Source organism: Eurosta solidaginis, chromosome 3, assembly GCF_040869045.1.
Source record: "Eurosta solidaginis isolate ZX-2024a chromosome 3, ASM4086904v1, whole genome shotgun sequence".
Taxonomy (NCBI): Eukaryota; Metazoa; Arthropoda; class Insecta; order Diptera; family Tephritidae; genus Eurosta; species Eurosta solidaginis.
Window position 1 is genome coordinate 31,524,615 of NC_090321.1, and position 21,813 is coordinate 31,546,427.

The 21,813-nt window shown below is 36.2% G+C and overlaps 3 protein-coding genes across 3 annotated transcripts; all 3 read right to left on the minus strand.

Annotated features, from left to right (window-relative positions):
* Nucleotides 1-3,070: 3,070 nt before the first annotated feature.
* Nucleotides 3,071-4,001, minus strand: LOC137246307 (trypsin alpha-like). Its single transcript, XM_067777416.1, has one exon. It carries the CDS (start codon nt 3,923-3,925, stop codon nt 3,146-3,148), a length of 780 nt encoding a protein of 259 aa, XP_067633517.1. The 5' UTR covers nt 3,926-4,001; the 3' UTR covers nt 3,071-3,145.
* A 9,205-nt stretch (nt 4,002-13,206) lies between these two features.
* On the minus strand, nt 13,207-14,151 carry LOC137246308 (trypsin alpha-4-like). Its single transcript, XM_067777417.1, has one exon. The coding sequence runs from the start codon at nt 14,053-14,055 to the stop codon at nt 13,285-13,287; it is 771 nt and encodes a 256-aa protein (XP_067633518.1). The 5' UTR covers nt 14,056-14,151; the 3' UTR covers nt 13,207-13,284.
* Nucleotides 14,152-16,178: 2,027 nt separating this feature from the next.
* LOC137243530 (trypsin beta-like) lies at nt 16,179-17,745 on the minus strand. The gene has a single exon (XM_067771334.1). The coding sequence runs from the start codon at nt 17,663-17,665 to the stop codon at nt 16,883-16,885; it is 783 nt and encodes a 260-aa protein (XP_067627435.1). The 5' UTR covers nt 17,666-17,745; the 3' UTR covers nt 16,179-16,882.
* Nucleotides 17,746-21,813: the final 4,068 nt, after the last annotated feature.

Genomic DNA, 21,813 nt, shown 5'->3' on the forward strand with positions numbered 1-21,813 from the left:
TTAAAATTGAAATAAACAATGAAATTAAATCTATTCCTATTGATCGTTTAAAACCAGCAATGATTGATAAAATACAGATACCTAACACGGCCTCCGTGGTGTGATGGTAACGTGCTCCGCCTATCACACCGTATGCCCTGGGTTCAACTCCCGGGCAAAGCAACATCAAAATTTTAGAAATAAGATTTTTCAATTAGAAGAAAATTTTTCTAAGCGTGGTCTCCCCTCGGCAGTGTCTGGCAAGCACTCCGATTGTATTTCTGCCATGAAAAGCTCTCAGTGAAAACTCATCTGCCTTGCAGATGCCGTTCGGAGTCGGCATAAAACATGTAGGTCCAGTCCGGCCAATTTGTAGGGAAAAATCAAGAGGAGCACGACGCAAATTGGAAGAGAAGCTCGGCCTTAGATCTCTTCGGAGATTATCGCGCCTTACATTTATTTTTTTTTTTTATTTTATAACACAAAAACAAAAAAGAAAGTTACTTTTAATTTATTTAACATTAAATCTCCGGAAGGGGGAGTATTGTAGGGTTATATTTATATTCAACTTTAAATGTACCTACTTTAAATAAATTAAATTTTTTTGTTCTTGTTAATTTTTATTTTTCAATTGTAAAATATTGTCTTTCAAAAATTTTCATTCGGTTGAAATATTTAAAAACGTTTTGTAACATACTTTTAGGAGCGGTTAAATAAAAATATTTTATAAAAAATAAATAGTGCTTATTATTAAATAGTGACTTTTATATTAAATACCACAAAGGTGGACCAGGGGTGACTCTAGAATGTGTTTGTACGATATGGGTATCAAATTAAAGGTATTAATGAGAGTTTTAAAAGGGAGTGGTGGTAGTTGTATATGTTAAAGGGTTTTCCAGATATCGACCAAAATGTGGACCAGGGTGACCCAAAACATCGTCTGTTGGATACCGCTAATTTATTTATATATCTAATACCTGCCAAGTTTTCAAGGGTTTTTTATTTCGCCCTGCAGAACTTTTTCATTTTCTTCTACTTAATATGGTAGGTGTCACAACCATTTTACAAAGTTTTTTCTAAAGTTATATTTCGCGTCAATAAACCAATCCAATTACCATGTTTCATCCCTTTTTTAGTATTTTTCGCATTTTTTTTTTTTATTTTTCGTAATTTTCGATATCGAAAAAGTGGGCGTGGTCATAGCCGGATTTCGTTCATTTTTTATACCAAGATAAAGTGCGTTCAGATAAGTACGTGAACTAAGTTCAGTAAAGATATGCCTATTTTTGCTCAAGTTATTGTGTTAATGGCCATGCGGAAGGACATAAAAACTGGGCGTGGCTTCAACCGATTTCGCCCATTTTCACAGAAAACAGTTATCATCATAAAATCTATGCCCCTACCAAATTTTAAAAGGATTGGTAAATTTTTGTTCGACTTATGGGATTAAAAGTATCCTAGACAAATGAAAAAGGGCGGAGCCACGCCCATTTCGAAATTTTCTTTTATTTTTATATTTTGTTGCAACATATCATTATTGGAGTTGAATTTTGACATAATTTACTTATATACTGTAAAGATATTAAATTTTTTGTTAAAATTTTACTTTAACAAATTTTTTTTTAAGTGGGCGTGGTCCTTCTCCGATTTTGCTAATTTTTATTAAGCGTACATATAGTAATAGGAATAACGTTCCTGCCAAATTTCATCATGATATCTTCAACGACTGCCAAATTACAGCTTGCAGAACTTTTAAATTACCTTCTTTTAAAAGTGGGCGGTGCCACGCCCATTGTCCAAAATTTTATTAATTTTCTATTCTGCGTCATAAGTTCAACTCACCTACCAAGTTTCATCGCTTTATCTGTCTTTGGTAATGAATTATCGCACTTTTTCGGTTTTTCGATATCGAAAAAGTAGGCGTGGTTATAGTCCGATATCGTTCGTTTTAAATAGCGATCTGAGATGAGTGCTCAGGAACCTACATACCAAATTTCATCAAGATACCTTAAAATTTTTAACGGACGGACGGACGGACGGACATGGCTCAATCAAATTTTTTTTCGATCCTGATGATTTTGATATATGGAAGTCTATATCTATCTCGATTCCTTTATACCTGTACAACCAACCGTTATCCAATCAAACTTAATATACTCTGTGAGCTCTGCTCAACTGAGTATAAAAAGTAGGTGTGGTTATCATCCGATTTCGCTCATTTTCAATACCAATCTATTCTGGATCCAGATAAGCTAGCGTACTAAATTTGGTGAAGATATGTTAATATTTACTCAAGTTATCGTGCTAACGGACGGACGGACGGACATGGCTCAATTTTTTTTCGATACTGATGATTTTGATGTATGGAAGTCTATATCTATCTCGATTCCTTTATACTTGTACAACCAACCCTTATCCAATCAAAGTTAATATACTCTGTGTGCAAAGCACACATCGCAGTGTTAATTGAACCATATTTTTTGTATGAATTGTGGTTAATTTTTTTTTTCGCTTGGTCCATAGCGAGGACTCCATACATGCATGCATGGAGTACTCGCGATTTTTGCAGGGCAATAGGCGTCAGTTATCGCGAAATAGCGATAGCTGGTGTGACTTTTTACGAAACAGCTAAAATCACCTAGGAGGTTAAGCGCTTATTAATGATGATGTTTATGAAGATGATTATGATGATGATAACCAACATGTTAATTATTTTACCAGGGTCCTATGTCCTACCTAATGCGCACATTCACCTTCTGTTGGTGTTTCATAAACATCGGTTAATAACTTCAGTAGCCCGGAATTGATACTAGCCTACACATACTCTCATATAAGATCTTGATAGTATCACTTGTTATGTCACTCCTTATGAGGTCTTATAATCTCAAGGCAAACATTAGGATCATGTTACTCCTGACTTAAAAAACAGAAATTTCGATGAATATTTCAAATATTATATTGTAATACTCTTGAAAAGGAAGAAAATTCGTATTGAGCCGTAACTTTGGTGTTCGGCGCTATGAGTTTCGGTCTTCCAGCAACAAAACCCGAAATTGAAATACATATGAGATCTCTTCAAATAAAAAACTAATTGCATTTTCTTTTTTTTATTTGTTCTCATTTACTCATCTCATCACATCATCATTTACTCATACTTTGATTTTACTTAGAGAGAGTTTGCTGTTTTCACAATCCAGCTATTATATTTAGCAACATCTGTGTAAACACCCGGGTATTTGGCTAATGCACATTCATTACCCCACGAAACAACTCCAACCAAAATACCATCCGACGCCAATGGACCACCGGAATCACCTTGGCATGCGTCTTTGCCAGCAGCAAAACCACAAACCATACCAGAACGAATGAATGAGCCATAACCATAAGCTGACGAGCTACATGTCGAACGACTGAGAACTGAAAGGTCGGTATAACGTAGTTGACTTGGTACATTTTTCGAACCAAAACTGGTTACACCCCAACCAGAGATAACACCAGGAGCGCCATTAGCAGGTGATGTGGTAGCCAAACTTATAGGTTGAATTGTTGAGCTCAATGGTAGAGGTGATGCCAACTTGATCACTGCTATATCATTTGCTGAAGTTTTTTTGTTATAAAGTTCATGATTCTTGAAACTAGCCACCTTAACTATGGAACCACCAAAGTTTGAGTAAGTCGAACCAGCGCGTACCTTTAAACTGGCTGGTGAAACATTTTGCAAGCAATGAGCAGCGGTCACAATGATTGTATCTTTATAGATGGCACCTCCGCAACTATGGAAACCATTACGCTGAAGCGAAATTTGATAAGGGAATGAAGTAATCGTTGTCGCTATGCCACCAACAATACGACCATCTAAGCCATCGGCCAGAGGTATAGGAGCCTTGGGTATGGTGCCAGCTAACGCGCAGCCTAACAGCGCTAAAACGACGAAGATTTTAAACATTTTATATATAAAAAAAAAATAAAACCGAGTAACACTGCTGTTAGATGAAATGGTGGTATCAACTAGATTGGGTTTGTATGGTGGTGCGCTTATTTATACCGAATTCATTGTTTCGTTTAAAATTTCATGTCCAACAGTTAGGGTTTCGAATATTACGCTATACCGAAGACTTTCTCAAGTGCATGCGAAATATTATAGATGTATACCTCTCGAAATTATGTCATAGATATCTATAGGTTTGTTAAGTCCGTCGCTAGATAAGAGATTATAAATTTCTCTGAAGTTTTGCAAAACAACAGCAAGTATTTGATGTTAAGCATTGATAATATAGATAGGGCTTCCCAAGATAGTTGAATATGCGAAATCAATATATGGTCTCTAACGTAACGGACATATTTTACTGATTTATATCGCTACAATGATCGTCACCAAAAAACAAAATGCGTAATTATTCTTTTGCTGACGTCAGGAAGCCAGCGCTGTGGCCGGTGAAAGCATTTTTACCTACATAGCTTTTGCTTGGGTAGTATGTATGTAACGGATTCTTTGAGCATAATTGCCACTAATTTCCAGAAGTTTGATTAATTTGAAATTTTGCACATGTATCAAGGACCGATGAAAATGCAATAATTTCATGGTGTGGTGATTTAAAAACAATGGACATAAGGTCAACTTACTTTGTGACCACTTTAAATGGCCATAAGGTCAATTAAAACTTTCCGTACGTATCAAGAACCGATGACAATGCAATAATTTGTTGGTGTGGTGACATAAGGTCAATTGACCTTCTTTAGAATTGCCATTAAGTCAATTGACAATTTACACACGTATCAAGGACCAATGACACTGCATTAATTTGGTCGTGGGGTAAGGTAAGATAAGGTCATAAGTCAATTGACTTTATGACCACTTAAATCAGCCATAAGTTTAATTGAGACTTTGCAGACGTATCAAGGACTCTTGACAATGCAACAATTTAATGGTTGGGTGAGACAAGGACAACTGTGATTAAAAACTATTTTATAAATTTTTTTTAAGTTTTTTCTATTTTTTATTTAAATTTGGAAATTTGAAACTACTATTCTGTAATATAGCTCACTAGCAGACCCGGAAGACGTTGTTCTGCCCTAAATTTGGTATATCTGCATACATTTTAATAAGCTTTTTCCGTCTAACTCTGCCCTCGCCCCTCTACACTTTTTCCTAATCTTTGTATTCACTCCTCCCTCCGTATTTTTCGCTTCTTCTATCTCCATCTTCGTCTCATTATATCTCTTTCTCAGTCTCCTTCTCTCTTTTCTCTTCTCTCAAGTTTTTCTCATTCTTCTTAATATCTTATTGCCAGTCCCAGAGGGTGGTATGTATTTTGTTCCAGTCCCATTCCGAGTCTCAGTCCCAGTCCCACTCCGAGTGTCAGTCTCAGTCCCAGGCCTAATCCCGGTCCCAGTCCGTCTCTGGTCTACTTCCCAGAAAAAAGCATCGTGAATACTAATATACATATATAGGCAAATTTATATACCAAATTTCAGGCAAATCGAATAGGACGTATGTAAATAGGTATGTGGGTATTATTAATTCATGTCTTTATTTCGGCTTCGCATGCATATTTATCAGTTTTGCCAGGTTGATGCGACTAAATCTAATATCACAATGAAAATTACTTAAAAGCTCTCAGCAACAGCTTTCAATTGATATCCAAAATACACACACATTCTAGGGGTATCCGGGTCCATGTTTTGGCCTATATCTCGAGACCCTAGTCACCAATAGGTATGAAAAGTACCCTGTAGTAAAGCACTCATGAACAGTTTTCGTTTGATATCCATATTGTATGAGCATTGTCTCGGGGTATCCGGATCCACGTTTTGGCCTATATCTCGAGGCCCTAGTCACCAATACGTATGAAAACTACCCTTTACTAAAGCACACATCAACAGCTTCAATTTGATATCCATAATGTGAAAACGCATCCTAGTGTTACCCTGATCCACGTTTTGGCCTATATCTCGAGACCCTAGTCACCAATAGGTATGAAAGCTACCCTGCACTAAAGCACTCATCAACAGCTTTCATTTGATATCCATATTGTATAAACACATTCTAGGGGTGCCCGGGTCTACTTTTTGTCCTATATCTCGAGACCCTAGTCACCAATATGTATCCTGGTCCACTTCCCGGAAGAAAAATTATCCGATATTTTATTCTAGAATTAACGCTACCTACATACCAAATTTCTGGCAAATCGAACCATATATACGATAGTTTAGAATAAATCGGTCCCTCGTCCACTTCCCGGAAAAAAAAAATTTCACAAACACTCTCCGGGTTCCTACTAAGTTATCCTTTAAATTTGAATAAAATCGGCGTGGTAGTTTCGAAGTCCATAAGCCTCATACAAACATACATACATACATCCTATTTTATATATGGGGTATTCCATCCCATTTCAACCAATTTTGAACCCGACCCCTTTAGAATTGGCTGAAAGTTTTTCTTCTTTTTCTAGCTTACGACAGACGTTTTTCAGAAGTTTTTCAAATTTTTCAACCAACTCAAAAAAAGTTATGAATTTTTAAAAAAACACCGTTTTTGGTTTCAAAATATTTAAAACTTATTTTGAGTTGGAAAACGGTGTTTTTTTCAAAATGCTATAACTTTTTCAAAAATTGACCGTTTGGGATCATTTTTTTTTTTATACTCAGTTGAGCAGAGCTCACAGAGTATATTAACTTTGATTGGATAACGGTTGGTTGTACAGGTATAAAGGAATCGAGATAGATATAGACTTCCATATATCAAAATCATTAGTATCGAAAAAAAATTTGATTAAGCCATGTCCGTCCGTCCGTCTGTCCGTTAACACTATAACTTGAGTAAATTTTGAGATATCTTGACCAAATTTGGTATGTAGATTCCTGGGCGCTCATCTCAGATCGCTATTTAAAATGAACGATTACGGACTATAACCACGCCCACTTTTTCGATATCGAAAATTTCGAAAAATCGAAAATCGGATGATTGCAGAATTGATTTAAGTTTTTTATGAGAAAAAAAGGGCGAAATTCGAAAAATCTCGAAAAACTAAAAAATTACAAAAAAAAAAAAACTTTAAAAATGTTTTTGTATTTTTTCCGAAAAGTACATTTAAAAACAAATTTAAAAAATAAAGATCCCAAACGGTCAATTTTTGAAAAATTTATAGAATTTTGAAAACAAAAACGGTGTTTTTTAAAAATTCATAACTTTTTTTGAGTTGGATGAAAAAATTTGAAGAACTTCTGAAAAACGTCTTTCGTAAGCTAGAAAAGAAGAAGCGTGGGATGGAGGGTATATAATTGGTAGAGGCTGGCCTTTATTTTGTTACGTACTGTAAAGCAATTTGCATATATTATAGTAACAGTAGGGACTAATAAAGAAAGAAAACTGGGAATGGTCGCGAAATAGTGAGACTTTTCAGAAGTTTTTCGCCAGACATTTTTCTTCGGGAGATGATGCAGAAGAGCCTCCATATGCATGAGCTTAACATCGTTTCAGCTAAAAACCTTTGAGAGGCTAATAGATAGACAAAGGCAAGTCAGTAGACAGGACACTGCGCGGGGTGGTTATAAACGCAGACCCCTTTTGTAAACAAAGAATATTGGAATATAAGTTGTGGTGGAAGCTTCATGTAAAGGAGGGAGTGATGGGTATCCTGGAACCACAATAAAAGTGCGACGTTGGCGCAAGGGCGCTCAATTTGGAAGCGAAGCGATACACATGTAAAACGATAGTACTAAACTAATGGAAGGGGCAGCGTCTGCGGTAAACTGTGCTGCTCGGGAAATAAACAGATCCTACAAGATGCAAGACAACTGTAGTGGTTTTTAGGTGGAAGTAGTAGGTGGGGCCAAAGCAGCAGAAACAATGTAATAATCTCGCATAGCACAACCTGTTTAAAGGTCTTAGAATGTGAGCAATCCCTAGGCGCCCAAGGCATATGGGTAAAGATGGAAATGAAAAAGCGAATGATGTACCTAAAAAATGCACATCCGTCGAATCGTGTCCCGTAGACGTCCTAATAAGATTGGGCGAGATTATAAGAAGGCGAGATCGCACATGAACGATCAAGCAAGAAAGGCGTTGAACCAAGCGCTGAGCTGCAAAGTGTCGGAGATCATGTAATGCTCTAACAAAGTTGCTCTTAAATCTGCACTTGCAGCATGCATATTAATTTAACAAAAACAAAAGTAAAAGCATTTTTATATATCCTATGTACATGAAATTATCACAATTTAATTTGTATTGTATATTAACTCGAATTACTAGCACTTATCCCAGGTCCAGGATCAGCCACTGAGTATGCGCCTCCAAACTCGCGTATAGCTAAGCACTGTGGTCTTTGACGTATTTTTAACCGATTTTATTTAGCTTGACTTGACAGGCTAGGCTAGGCTGGCTGGTTGGCTGGATGACTGGCAAGAATTTTGTAATTGAAGTTTAAGTAACTTCCCGATAAGCTACGAGCTTTAAACTTGGAATATAGTTCAGAACCCGATGACAATGCAATAATAAGCATGGATCGAATATTTAAAAAATCATATTTGTCGTCCGATTTTCTCATATTTGGAACACATAATACATACATGAATAGCAGGCGACATATGAAAAAAATCGCCGCTAGGTGGCGCAAGGATCGAGATATTCAAAAATATCGTATTTGTGGTCCGATTTAACTTATATTTGGAACACATAATACATACATACATGAATAGAAGGCGGCATATGAAAAAAGTCGCCGCTAGTTGGCGCAAGGATCGAGATATTCAAAAATATCGTATTTGTGGTCCGATTTAACTCATATTTGGAACACATAATACATACATTTATTTTTTTTTTTTTAATACATACGTGAATAGAAAGCGACCTATGATGTCCGATTTGACTCATATTTGGAACAAATATTACATACAGTCCGGTAGAAGTGACATCAAAATATTTTGGAGTTCGAGGAGGGACAAGCATACGTGGCGCAGAGTCGAGTAAAGTCTTTAGAAGGATTATGTATTGAGGACTTAGATTATAAAAAGTTGTCAGAAAAGAGTCCGTGTAATACTGAGTCACTAAATATACTAAATAGAATGAGAAATAATAGGCAATTAAATAAAGACTAAAAACTTGAAAATAAAATAATTAAAAAAACAATTTTAAGGTAAACGGTTTTATTTAATCAACGCCCTAGATTGATGAGGAGTGTGATGACTAGTACCTAGGACCTACCTAATTATTTTCTAGCTTTTAGTATGATTATTACTTCATGTAAGTATTGTTTTCAATAAAACCGTTTAACTTAAAATTTTTTTTAAATTATTTTATTTGTGATATCAATAATCAATACCGGAAAGTCCATTACTTATCATCTCTCGTGTGTAGGGAGTGTTATAAATAATGCCTACATGGATTTCTTTTATCAGATAAAGATTACCGAGTTGCAATGTCGTTATCTTAAAAGTAGTAAGTGGTTATAAATTATGCAACTGTAATCGTTTTTTTCAAATTAATCATCACCTATAGCAGAAACATGTTAATTTGATAAAAATGTGGCTGAAGATAGTTATTAAATCGTCTAGCCAATTGTGTTGGTTGTTCTGTTGCTGTAACTCCTCATAGAAAGTTGACGATAAGCAGAGTTTTATCATAATAACAGCCCTTGGACGGCTTGAACCCAAGTCATTGCGGTACTATAGACCCGGGCGCAGCCCAACATCATCATCGCTAATTGGCGCTGAATCGCTTGGCCAATTTGAACGCTTGGGGAACAAGTCACACCAAACACGTCCATAACTACTTAGACAAGCTTTCTCCCGACCACTCCAAGAGTGATCTGATCTAGTATTATAATAGTACTTTATTCTACTCTACACGATTAGAAGTTTGTGCCTACAGGTTTCGATTCAATATTGTCCGCATAAGAATTGTGTGCTCTACCTACTGAGCCGTCAAATCTGTACAACAAAACATATCATAAATCTTCATAAGTGAAATAAAATGTGAAAAATTATGAAATATGATAATTGCACAAAGAAAATTATTTAATAAATTAAATATAAATAAAAATAAAAAAATCAAATAAAAATAGAAATAAAAAATATGAAATTAAAGAAAAATTTTTAAAATTTAGAATAAAATGAAATGAAATAAAATATGATTAACTTAAAATAAATAAATTAGATTAAGTTAAGTTAAGTAAAATTAAATTAAATAAAATTGAGATGAATCAAGTTAAATAAAAAATTAAATTAAAATAATATTAATGAATATAAATGTTTTTAAATTAATTTTAATTAACTTGACTTTCAATCGACGCGTCATCCGATTGCTATCGAATGAATATCAGTATGTTTTCGAAAATTTATAGATTTGTTATCGGCGTGTTATCGAAAAGTTATCGAAAATGTAAAAGAAAAAACAAAAGAAAATGAACTAAAAGAAAAAATTTATACAAGGTTCGATTCGAGCTCAAGGCCAGAACAATAATTTTTTTCTAATGATAATTATTGTTACTTTTTAATTTTTCTAAATTTGAAAAATTGTATTTTGTTTTTGGAATAGTAAGTGGAAAATTTTTCAGACAACTTGCTATAGCTGCGCAGATAGATCCATTTCGAAGGGTGCTAAGCTTTCATCATCAGTACGCTTTAGGCACGCTGCGCTAACCATTTAGCTATACAGCGGTGGTTTGTTTGACTGACAAATTTGCTACTTCTATTCCTTTTATCAACTATATTTATTCAGTGTTGCGCCATCTGGTGCAAATCAAACAAAAACAATCGACAAATTTTATAATTTATAAAAAATAAAATTAAATAAAATTTGATTAAATGAAATAAATTATTTGTTGTTATATCGGCCTACTGATTTGTAAGATCGCGGCTTCTAATCGAGCTCAAGCCCTTATAAGATTAAATAATTATTGTTATGATCAAATTTTTCTTAAATTAATTTTTTATTTTTATTTTTAAATTAGAACAGAAGAAAGAAAATATCAAATTTTTTCTATTTTTAAATTAGAACAGAAGAAAGAAAAATCTAAAATTTTTATTCTGGGTGATTTTGATGATATGAATATAAAATCGATGACACACATTCATATGTATAACTCCTTCGATAGCAAGCCATTAAGAAACCAATAAGAAGAAAATGGCAAGTTTATAAAAAATCGATAGCAAGCTGATAATAAAACAATAGCTTGTCTGCATCAACTTTTCCCGATAAGGTGCCGATGAAGCTCTTATCAAAAAGCCCGAAACTGTTTGTTTCTGGTGAAGTTACATCTGTTGTGCTTTTACTTCATACCCCTAGGTTAACTAATAATACTATTTTCCTAGACGTACACCTGCGTGTGTGTGGGATTGGTACGACGAATGTGGGGATACATATAAGCGTAAGTGTAGTTACTACACTGTAGCGTATTGTCTGAACTATGTACGTGGTAGAGTTAATATAAACGAAATCAGAAAGAGCAAGGATAAGAGAAGAAAGTGAAGGAAATGAAAGGAAAGGAAACACGAAAAGAAGTGAGAGGAAAAGGAAATGAAATGAAACAAAAGGGGAGTTAAAGAAGAGTAAGGACAAAACAAAAAGGAGGGGAGATTTTTCAGTTTATATTAGAAGTCAAAACAGAAGCTGGAACCGAAACCGTACGGCGTGTTATCAATTTCAAAGTGTTAATTTTCTCTTATCGATGAGCTATCGGTTTGTTATAGGTGTGTTATCGAAGAGGTGTGGACCAGTTATAGATTTGTTGTGGAAGTGTTATAAACTGGCTATCGATAACTAAGGTTATTAATGGGTTACTGATTTTTTAGGACGAGCTATCCCTGCTTTATCGAAAGTTTATAGATTTATTATTAAAAATTTGTCGATACTTTTCTGTATTTAATCAGCGAGTCATGGTCATATTGCTTTATATAATTGTTTTTTTTTATTTATCGAAAAGTTATTGATATGTTATCAAAAATTTAAGGACAAGGTATTGAGATGTTAACAAAACGTTATCGTTATCCTACCGTAAATTTATAGACTTATTATCGATATGTTCCGAGAAGCTATGAATATTTCATCAAAACGATATCGATTTGATATCGAAAAGTTATCGGTTTTTTATCTGAGTGTTAACAAGTTTTTAACGACGTGCTATCGATTGGTTATCGGCGGCTTGGCCGTTAACAAACCGCTCGACGAAGACCGATAACTTGTCAATATCGGTTGTTACAGATAAGAAGTCGACGAAGCTGTTCTTAAAAGACTGCATTTTTTGTTTCTGGGTAAACCTGTCACTGTTGTGGTTCAACCACAACCTCCGTGAGAGCTTTAGTTAATTCAACTCACGTTCACTAGTCGTACATCTGTATGATCACATATCAAACTTCACGAGTACTTAGTACTCACGGTTTATTTTTTTTTGTTGTAAGTACAAGATCACAAGTGTTTTTTTATGAGGATGTTTTGCCAATAATTAAGAAATTTATATACTGCCCTCAGACCCGCGCGGGTTTTCTTCTTATGTCCCCAGAACACCATCTACATGATGAAGCGAGAATACTCCCCATCAGGGAGAGAAATGAAATGCTAACAAAAGAGTTGCTGTTGAATACTCAGAAACATGGGCATCCCAACAGGCATCTGATTGAAGAGCCAACACTGCCCAGGGGCTTAAGGAGTCATCTACGGAAACATTATGAGGAAATACGGCACCTGAAAACATAGTCATATGAAGCCAAAAAACACAAGCAGGTCCTCAGGTAACTCCACAAACAGGCGTTGGACCTCTATGTCAGGAATTGCCCGGTGAATCCTGTACTCAAAGAACCATACCCAAAACTTGCAGAAGAGGAACGCATACTCCCTAGGGAAACGCGAGTCATTCTAGCTCAACTTCGATTTGGATACTGTAACAGATTAAACTCCTACCTTTCCAGAATTAACCCCGACATACAAAACGTATGCCCTGCTTGCAATGTGTCCCCACATAACACCAACCATCTCTTCAATTGTAATGTGAAACCAACGCCTCTAACACCCCTGTTGAAATATTAAGTTTCCTTGGACTCCCGTTAGAGGATATTGATGACAATTTGTGATTGATCACACCTATTGGATGGGGCGAATCACTGCTACAACAACACCAACAACAACATATATTCCAAAAATGTTCTTACAGAAATCGTGTTACGTAAATCTTATCGCGCTTCCTTATGGGCTATAACAAATATCGTCGCCCAAATACATAAACCATTTTAACATGTATTTCACAGCATTACATTAATATGTATATATATTTTAAAAGTTTCTTTGTAAGTTATTAGCTAAAAAATAACAATCTAAAATGCATCAACAGTGCTCTCTATCCATTCGCGTAGAGCAGCTACATCTGAATACACACCCGGAAGATTGCGGAATGCACAACCATAACCCCAGGATACAACACCCACTAACTCACCACCAGATACCAATGGTCCACCAGAATCACCCTGACAAGCATCTTTGTCTACAGTGTAGGAACAGATCATGGTATCACGTACAGCCGTACCATAGCCAAATACATCAGATGTACATTTGTCAAGACTCACAATTTTCAAAGGTACTGCGTTCAATTGAGTAGGCAGCGTGCTTGAACCAGACTCCTTAGTACCCCAGCCTGATGTAACAGCATCTGTACCATCTTCCGGCGTTATTGTAGCCAAAGGGATTGGTTTGATGTTGGATTTAAATGTGAGTGGTGTTGCCAAACGTATAATCCCAATATCGTTTTTCATATTTAAAGGATTATATCTTCTGTGAATCTTGTATGAGGCCACTTGAACTAGCATACCACCAGAATTCCAAAAAGACGAACCAGCGCGTACCTTCATCGCAGAAGAGCTTTGACTGAGTAAGCAATGAGCTGCTGTTATAATGATATCCTCACTATAAATGGATCCTCCACAAAAATGTGAACCCGCAATCTGAATAGATATTTGCCAAGGAAAAGTGCTGATCGTAGTTGGAACACCACCAACTATGCGTCCATCTAGTTGTGGCGTCAGGCTAGCAGACGCTGGAGTGGCTAGCATATATGCAAATATGGAGATTGGTAACAAGAATTCCAACATGGTCAATGTTCAAAATTTGTTTTAGTTTTTTCGTTACGAATGCGATTTTATTTTAATACCCACGAACTGATAACCGAAAACGAACTAAAACATGTGAGTAGCAGGTCTTAAGTTTTATGAGCAAGATTTGATGAAATCGTTGTTAGCTGATCGAATTCAACTTTTTAAGCTAATCATCTTAATAATCCATATCTGCGACGTTACTCATAAAGATTAAGTATCGCCTAATGTATATGTATGCAAGAAAAAAAATTAGATACTTGGCGTGATATACCTCCGTGGAGTTTAGGCCGAGCCTATCTTCCAATCCGACACCAAAAAGCATATGCAAGGTTGATGAAATTTTGTTGAGAAGCTTTTTATGACAGAAATACTAACGGAGCGTTTGCCAAACCACTGCCCATGTGCGACTCCGCTTGTAAAAATGTTTTCTCTATTATTTGATATTGCCGTTCCCGGGATGTATTGATGGTTAAGCGGCGACTAATGCAATAATCTCACACAGTACTACATCAATAAGAGTCCTGGAATGCTAAGAAGTATTGCAGAGACTTAGCTCTAGCCGAACCATACATCTACACTGGGTTCCCGGTCATAAAATGATAGAAGGTAACGAAAGAGCTGATGAGTTGGCAAAGGAGGGTGCCGCACTCGATGAATCGACGGTAGAAGTGCCAATGTGGAAAATTTCTAAGATCATGTGGAAATCGTACGACGTTGGACAAAAGAGAATAAAGTTAAGGCTTACGATGGGCATACTAATTGGACACTGCCTTCTGGCGTCACATGCTTATTAGTTAGCCCTCGTCAGTAACGGCACATGTACGAGCTGCAGGAAGAACCGGCTGAGCACGTTCATATTAAAAAGTAACAGACAGCTGATTTCCGTCTGTCACCTGTATGGTTCCGCCATGTATGTCTCATTTGCTCAGATTGCTCTTTTAGGTGTGCAGGATTTATTCACTAGCGGCAAAGTGATGTATTGGACTTGCTAACATTCACCACAATACATACATACATGCCTAATTTACCTCCAAAACAGGGTTTAAAAATAAGTCTACAGAAATTAATCCGCGGAAAAAGTTCTACGGAATGATTCGCCAAAAATATTTGGAACGAAATAGTTTAAAATAGTTAAAAAGGAGATAGGAGCCAAACCCTAAATTTTAAAGCTAAATGCTAAAAGAAAGGTAGACCTATCTACAAAAGTACTAAAATGGCAATACTGACTACTACAGCATCTGAAACAACTTAACATAATGATACGAAACGTAATATATTGTAACGAATTTAGGGAAATTCCGTTTATTTGCAACCTTCTACTAACGTTCGTATCGCTAAACTGTTGAATAAATAACTCCAATATTCAATAATGCAAAATGGCTTTTATTAAAGTACTTCACAATAACACTGATACTTCACCACTAAGAGCTTACTTAAATCAAACTGATTGGTCGTGCCTCAGCTGGTGCTGCTTTTATACTCTTCGGTTTCCTCGTTGGCATATTTCTAGGCGTTTCTATTTCTAGAATTTACTACTTGTTTACCAGCTATAAACTACAGATGCACGTTTATAGCTTCTCATATGTGCGTGATACTTGCACAAATGATTACCTACTTTTGTGAGCATCTCAGATATATGCATGTGTATGTGTGAGAAATACTTTACTGATGATTGCATGCTTTTGTGAGCATCTCTCCGCCGCTGGCATGTACATATGTGTAGATATAATGATTGATTTGTTTATGTACATACAAGTCACTGCTTAGTATCGGCTTAGCGATGATAGTATCCCTTAGTGTTGCTAATATTCGTCACAATATTATATAAATGAGCACGTAAATTGAGTTTTGGTTTTAATCACGCATGTCGGCCATAGTAGTATGGTGGTAGCGAGGTCGCTTACCACACCGAAGTTCTGGATTCGAGTTCCGGAATAAGCAACATCAAATACTCTCGAGAAAGCTTTTCTAAGCAAGGTCGCCTTCAGCAAGCACTCCGAGTGTATTCAACTGCCTTGCAGATGCCGTTCGCAGTCGGCATAAAGGCATTTGGGTACCAACACGGGCAATTCGTAGGACTAATTAAAAAGTATCACGAAAGAGAAGCTCTGCCCAAATCGCGAGGTATATCGCAGCTTGTATTTATTTTTATTTTTGATTTCAAGTAAGTTATGTGACATAATGCACACGTTTTTGACACCAAATGACCATCTTGACAGTTTTGCAGTTTTGAAAAGTTATTGAAATATGTTACATTACACAAATATACATATTTTCAAATACTTATGTATGTATGTTCATATCAAGAGTTATACCATTTTCACACAGAAACTTAATCGAATCACAATTCTTTTCAATGAAATAATGAAGTTTCCTTTTTCATACAGGGCCTTTTGCTTCATTAAGAGAACATCTGTCAGCAGCGCAAAAAAAATTTCGTTTTTACAAAAAATATTTAAAATGGAAAGCAGCCGCTTCCTTCTTAACTATAAATACAATCAAAATAAAATGCATGCGCAACTACCCATAGATGTTACACCTAACCAAATATGTGCCTATTTTCAAAAAAACCTTATTATCGTTTGCAGCAAATACATAGAAAAATAAATTTTGAATTTTTTCGTGTTTTTTTATATTTCGTAAATTATTGAAAATAATTTAATTTTTCACTCGATTAGGCATTCAATAAAGCAATAATGATATAATTAAGAATTTGTATTTTGTATGGAAGATTGGGTTCAATTAGGGCTTTAATGTAGTAAACTTGACTAATTATTTCATTAAGCCTCTATGTGAAATTGGCATTCGTTTATCACAAAACAATTTAAACAGATACAGCAGCGGCCTCTATCCATTCACGTAGAGCAGCAACATCGGAATATATACCAGGAATATTGCGGAATGCACAGCCATAACCCCAGGATACAATACCAACTAATTTACCACCAGATACCAATGGCCCACCAGAGTCACCTTGACAAGCATCTTTGTCTTCAGTATAGCTACATATCATAGTCTCAAGGACATCTTCACCATAACCAAAAGCATCAGATGCACATGCTGTCAAACTAATAATATTCACATTAACGGATTGCACTTGTGTAGGTATTGTGCTCGAATCAGCTTGCTTAGTACCCCAGCCAGATGTAAGAGCAACTTCGTTATCTCCAGGTGCTTTTGTAGCCAAAGGAATTGGCTTGATGGTAGATTTGAAAGTAAGTGGCATTGCCAAGCGCATTACAGCAACATCATATTCCATGGTGTAAGGATCGTAATCTTCATGAATTTTGAGTGCATCAACTTGCACTAATATACCGCCAGAATTCCAAAAGGACGAACCAGCGCGTACTTTTATATCAGAAGCAGTGCTATGGTATAAGCAATGTGCAGCTGTCACAATGATTGTTTCGCTATAGATGGCACCGCCACAAAAATGTGAGCCCTCTTCTTGAATTGATACTTGCCATGGTATAAAGCTGATCGTAGTGGCAACGCCACCAACAACACGCCCATCCATCTGCGGTTTAAGGCCCCTAAATGACGGTACCAACGCCGGTACAGCCATTGCACAGGCTGCTGATAATAGTAGGGTGGCAAGTCTCAGCATATTTAAAAGCTAAATTACTTAGTAGGAACTTGACTATTTCTAGAGCACTGTATCAGCTGACGGGCAAAAACTGACTAATGTGTATTTATGTATGTTTGAAGATTTTGGTAAAAACGCAGACTTTTATGTGATATCAATTATTTATTGAGGCAAGTTGCTAATCGGTAATCTATTAACACTCAAGTAACTGATACGAAACGTTGAAGATTATTTAGGCACATTCATACATAGGTACGTACGCATTAGAGATGGACACAAGTTTTCGGGGCCCGTGAGCCTGTGTGTCCGGCACAGAGAAGATCTGCAAAATTTGATAAACGTGGAAAGTGGCCAGTAACCGTTTCTCCGCTTAGCCGCGGAAAGGAGTCCAAAGAAACGTGAGAATGGGGGAACCTTAATATTAAATGCAAACAGACATGATGGTCGAAAGCGGAACTAAATATTTAAGAATTACGATCCTGACCCGTGCGCATCTTGCACAACCAATATAAAAGTCTCTTATCAAATATCAACAGAAATCAGCTGTTCTATCAACTTACAGCTTGCGCCGCCATCTAGCGTATAATAGCACCTGTCGTCAATCAATTAAAACATATAGCACGCACTGACACCTAGCGTACAATAGCAACTGCAGGTAATGCAGTGCAAATATTTACAATAGTGCCATAGTACAAATATATTTCTTTGTGTGCTCACAAACGTTAATTTTTTAACAAATTATTTTAATAATATATAGCTAAACAAAAGCACTACGAAAAAATTGCCCACAGCTCGCTAATTGCCCGAATCTCCATCTTTTTTTTTCTCGGACGTTGTGGCAGCGCACTGCCCTCAAATGCCCGATGAAACCAGGCTATTCCTGTTATTTTTGTATAGTTTTTTTTGTTTGTATCCTACTTCTTATTTATGTTTTATTTATAATTTATACGTTTTTTTTTACCGAGTCTTTAAGAGGCAGTGACTTCTTAAGCGCCGAGATCTAAAACCGCTCAGCTACAGAGAAACTCATCAGCTGAGAAATAGAGATTCATAAAATACAATAGATTAAAAGTATAAATATAATTTTTTAATTATTAAGAGAATATAGAACCGTTTTGTTTATGGCAAAGAGCGAGTCCGAAACATCAATTATTCTCGAGTGAGAGTTATAATCTTCACACAATCACAGAAGGGTTCGTTTAGTTGGAAATTGCTTCTGCATTGTTTATGAATTATATGTTTATAATGCCTTGAAAATCGGCATGGAACATTCAAGCTTACTTCGTTCAAAAGAAATGGGCTTGAAATCGATCCATTTAAAAGTCTAGCCATAAATAGTACACCTAGCATTTCTCTACGACTTGCAAGGGTAGGAAGATTTATTAGTTTTAACCGATTAGTGTAAGGAGGTAGATTATACGGGGAGTCCCATTGAAGATTTCTCAAGGCGAAAAGTAAAAACTGTTTTTGATTGATTCTAGTCTATCCACATGAACTTGATAACGAGGATTCCAAATTATCGATCCATATTCTAATATCGGCCTCACTAATGATGTAAAAAGGGTTTTTGTAACGTAAGGATCACTAAACTCTTTTGCCCATCTTTTCACAAATGCTAAAACTCCTCTTGCTTTATTGACTGTGGCATTAATATGAGGGTTGAAACTAAGTTTGTAATTCATTGTAACCAAAACTTTATTTATAGATTTGGATTCCAAATAAGAGCAAAAAGGGACCCGTACATAAAAACAGCAATTAGAAATAATATATACGAGCCGAACCCGTGCGCATCTTGCGCAACTAATATAAAAGTCTCTTATCAAATATCAACAGAAACCGTCTGTTCTTTCAACTAAAACTTACTTGCGCTGCCACCTAGCGTATGATATCAACTGCCGGTAATGCAGTGCAAATATTCACAATAGTGCCATAGTACAAATATATTTCTTTGTGTGCTCACTACGACCAAAATTTCCCAAAGCTCGCTAATATCCCGAATCTCCATCTTTACAACCAAAACTTGATTTATAGATTTGGATTCCATATAAGAGGGAAAAAGGAACCCGTACATAAAAACAGCAATTAGAAAGGACCATCTACATGGGTAACACTCCACATAACCTACGGGGAGTGACTTCATTAGTACAACAACAACAAGGAAACAATTAAAAAAAAAAAGAACACAAAATTTTAAAATTTTTGAGCAAATTCTTGTAAATACGAAAACGGCGAGCTGGTAACCGATGTCCAGATTGTGCATATATTATGGAGGCAACATTTCTCGGTGCTCCTAAATGGAAAAAGCGATGATGATGAATCCGAGCACGAAAAGTTTGGATTAAAAACAGACAACAAAGCCGCGGGCGCTGAGGGATTGCTGCGCAGCTATACAAATACGGAATCGCGGAGTTGGTAGAACGCATGAATCAACTTCTATGCAAAATATGGTCGGACGAGTGAATACCGGCCGAACGAATTCTAAGTTGTCTTTGCCAAGTCCCCAGGAAGGAAGATCCTGCAGACTGCGCTAATTACCGCGGATTTTATCTGCTTTATGTGGCGTATAAAGTTCTATCTAGTGTACTGTGCAAAATACTGAAGATCAAAGTCAACAAACTGATTGGACCTTACTAGTGCGGCTTCAAACAATTCACAATTCAGAAGTCCAATATAAAATAAAAAAAGTCCTCTCGGCAAACGAAAATCATGCTCTACAAGCCACTTATCGTACCCGTCCTAAAATACGATACAAAGGAGAACCGAAGAAGAATTAATGATAAGCTGTACGAGCTGTACGCAGATACCAACATAAGTTGTTATGCGAATGAAAGAAGATGTTCCGGCCATGAAGGTATTCTTATCGCAAACCACCTACGGAAACACAGGAAGAGAGCAGCCCCCACTCTGCCGGAAAGGCCAGATGGAAAACAATTTAAATTCCCTTCATGTTACCGTATTTTGGATCAGGGGTCATCAATATTGCTACAAGGTCTGATGACAACGCTCTACAAACTAGAACGTTAAAATCAAAATAATTTGAAAATATTGTTTTTGTTGGATCCATTGAACCTTTTAAAGTTTACAGCGGAGCTACATAGCGAGTGAGACACATGTACCATCTACCGGCTACGTCATTTGATCGAATAATACTTTAGGAAAGGAGGAGCATGTTTCGTAAACTGCTTCTTGATGGCTAATTTAAATTGAGTTATTAAGCGTACCTCGCCTATCATAAGATAATGATTTGAGCCTCGGACGGGGTGCGCCTAGGCGATGTTTCTCTTGATTAAGGCTTGATTGATTTGGCTAGAGTTTGCTTTTACCGATCCTCTTACCGTTGCGCATTGGGTGTTCTAAATTTTTTCGAATGGAGATTCAAAAAACCCGTAGCTTATTTGCCTTCTTTGTCTTGCGTAAACTCTTATTTCAAATATGTCTGGTTAGATCTTTTTCACTCTCAACAATCTCTACCACTATAAAATTGTGTAGTATTTATGTATTTATTTATGTGTTTATTTATTTGAGTCTTTGAATTTATAGATTCTTACAGACTACATTATGCAAATTTTTACATTAACTTAATCCTAAGAAAAATAAGATCTTAGATTGTTAATTAAGGCAGCGTAAGAAAAGTATAGTCAGCACCTGAGGAGTTAAAAAACATATTCAGATCAGCACAAGCCCTAGAAATGGGAGCATTTATACCATAAATAGTTCTAGAAAACCCAATTTTTAAGGGTTCAATCTGTCGGAGGTTTCTGCATGGTACATTAAACTCAATTTTTTCAAGAAGTGATGGACAATCAACGGTCCCTGAAATTATGCCAATGACAAATGAGCAAGATAGAATGGATCGTCTATTTGCAAGCGTGTTTAGATCAATTAAAAGGCATCGAGATTCATATGAAGGCATTGGCTCAGAGAAGTTTAAAGATCGAACAGCAAATCGTAAAAAAACTTTCTGAACACGCTCAAGCCGATTAGAGATGCCAATTTGATAGGGCCTCCATATGACAGCCGCATACTCCAACTTCGACCTGACAAAGGCACAATATAGTGACTTCATAGTGTAGGGACTAGTGAATGCGGAACAATTACGTCGTATGAACGGAAACATTGCGTAAGATCGAGAAATTAAATTTAGTGTCAAAATACACCCCTAGGTCTTT

Coding starts and splice junctions, on each gene's coding strand:
- LOC137246308 (XM_067777417.1), bottom strand. CDS start 14,055: ATGTTGGAATTCTTGTTACCAATCTCCATATTTGCATATATGCTAGCC.
- LOC137243530 (XM_067771334.1), bottom strand. CDS start 17,665: ATGCTGAGACTTGCCACCCTACTATTATCAGCAGCCTGTGCAATGGCT.
- LOC137246307 (XM_067777416.1), bottom strand. CDS start 3,925: ATGTTTAAAATCTTCGTCGTTTTAGCGCTGTTAGGCTGCGCGTTAGCT.